We start from the raw sequence: 2,291 nt of genomic DNA on the forward strand, positions 1-2,291 counted from the left end.
AAGACTAAGAAAAATTTACATATTGTATTAGAATTGATTTTAAGATTTTACTAATTACCTGTCCTTCATGGCCTGGGCTCAGAATATATACTAGAAGTGCTTCTCCTGTACCAGCAAGCACTTTGGTTATAGAAAGTTATACACAAATAATAATAATAATAATATTTTATTATTATTTTATCTACACTACTAAGTCTACTCACCTCTCTATGAGGTATGCTGTACGATGATAGATCACACAGACAAAAATATCAACTGATAAAGTTTGGTGAAGTTGTTTACATGTTCTTGAAGAACTTAATGAGTCCCATTGAGAATGGGAAATTGTCTGATAAAACAAAGCCACAGAGCCAATTACTTCTTAGTTCGGTGCTGGAAAAGCATTACTACAATACATTAAGACTTGTCTTTTCATTTGATTTTTAATGAATACCATTTATGTCATCTAGTTGTATAGTAAATAACATTTTTGTTCATTAAATGGATATTGAATTAAATGTAACATTGCTAACTCTAGGTGGGTTTGCAGAATTGCACAAATACAGATATCTTTATTTTGTGATCATATTTACACTTTATATTCTGATACTCTGCTTTAATTCCACTATAGTTTTCCTTATCTGGACTCACAAAAACCTTCACGAGCCAATGTACATTTTTATTGCAGCTTTGTTAATCAACTCTGTTCTTTACAGCATGATTATCTATCCAAAGCTCTTATCTGATGTTTTGTCTGAAAAACAGATGATATCATATCCACTCTGTCTTTTCCAAGGTTTATCATATTACACCTCGGTTGGTTCAGAATTTTTACTGTTGGCAGCAATGGCATATGACAGGTATGTGTCTATATGTAAACCCCTGCAATATCCAGTTATTATGAATAGAATAACTATATATGTATGTCTGATTTTAGCTTGGCTTATACCTGCTTTTGAAGCCTTGATGTTAGGTGTGTTGTATTCTAATGTCAAACTCTGTAGCTTTACTCTGACAGGAATTTTTTGTAATAATTCAGTTCACAAGCTTCAGTGTGTGCCGTCAGTAGCAATATCTATATATGGTGTGGTCATGTTGATAAACATTGCCCTTCTACCTTTGCTTTTCATACTTTTTTCATACATCAAGATTCTTAAAATATCTTACCAAAGGTGTAGAGAAGTGAGAAAAAAAGCTGTAAAGACATGTTTACCCCACTTGCTGGTTTTAATTCACTTTTCTTGTTTTATTTCCTTTGATATAATTATAGTTCGACTGGAAACAGACTTATCAAAAACTCTCCGTTTGATATTGACCTTTGAGTTGATTTTATTTCATCCTCTTTTAAATCCAATTATATATGGACTCAAAATGAATGAAATTTCTAAACATCTCAAGATATTATTGTGTCTAGTTAAATAACACTGAAATCACTGCACTATTATTTATGGCATTTATGTAAGTGTTCAAGTCTATTCTCTTAGTGCTGACATATGTAATGGTCATAAAGCAAAGATATTTAACTTTTTAGACTGATGCTGGTAATATTTAAAGTCTAAACATGCTTGGATTTCAGGTTTTTCCTTCATTTCCCTTTATCACAGATTATTAATCGCTGTTATGAAAATGATTTAGTAAAAAGAGTCAAATTCTGCTGGCCTTTTGTGTGTGTTTGTGTGTGTGTACTGGTTTTTACTTTGTGGGGACCAAAATCTGTAATTTACTACAGCAAATCAATATATCTATCACATGCCAATTACATCTATACATATATATGTATTCATACAGACACACACACACACACACACACCCACACACACACAAAATCTGGACTTCCCGGGTACCACTAGAGGGAGCCCAAGTACCACCACTGGTACACTTACCACAGTTTGCGAATCACTGGGTTAGGGTAAGTTGCGAAAGAAAGCAATATGTCAATGAGATGTCTCCACGAGGACAGCAAACCGGACTGTTGGGTGTGAGTGTATAAAGGAAATGACTTTCTTGATATACAACAGGTTCATTCTCTGATTTAATGTAAATGTGAGTGATAGAAAAAAGTCGAAATTGGATAAAATGACAAGTTATTGTACAATGTATAGTAATCTTTTGTTCATTTATATGTGTGTAAAACATATGGTGAGCAAGAACTGGATAACTAGGGTGAATGAACAGAAACTGGGATACATTTTAACAGTTCATATTGGTTTCAATTCAATGTTTTTTATACAAATCCCAACGACCGTTGCCTGAGTGTGAAGACAGAAACCCAACAATCATATGAGCCGCTATAAGCGAGCACTTTGGCAACA

At 33.3% G+C, this 2,291-nt stretch overlaps 1 protein-coding gene across 1 annotated transcript; it reads left to right on the forward strand.

Annotated features, from left to right (window-relative positions):
- The first annotated feature begins 480 nt into the window (after window positions 1-480).
- On the forward strand, window positions 481-1,401 carry LOC101486683 (olfactory receptor 6N2-like). Its single transcript, XM_024805560.2, has one exon. The coding sequence runs from the start codon at window positions 481-483 to the stop codon at window positions 1,399-1,401; it is 921 nt and encodes a 306-aa protein (XP_024661328.2).
- The last annotated feature ends 890 nt before the right edge of the window (window positions 1,402-2,291 follow it).

Source organism: Maylandia zebra, linkage group LG16 (assembly GCF_041146795.1).
Source record: "Maylandia zebra isolate NMK-2024a linkage group LG16, Mzebra_GT3a, whole genome shotgun sequence".
Lineage (NCBI taxonomy): Eukaryota > Metazoa > Chordata > Actinopteri > Cichliformes > Cichlidae > Maylandia > Maylandia zebra.

Bases quoted from the DNA above. Each gene is read 5' to 3' on its own strand.
- LOC101486683 (XM_024805560.2), top strand. From the start codon at position 481: ATGGATATTGAATTAAATGTAACATTGCTAACTCTAGGTGGGTTTGCA.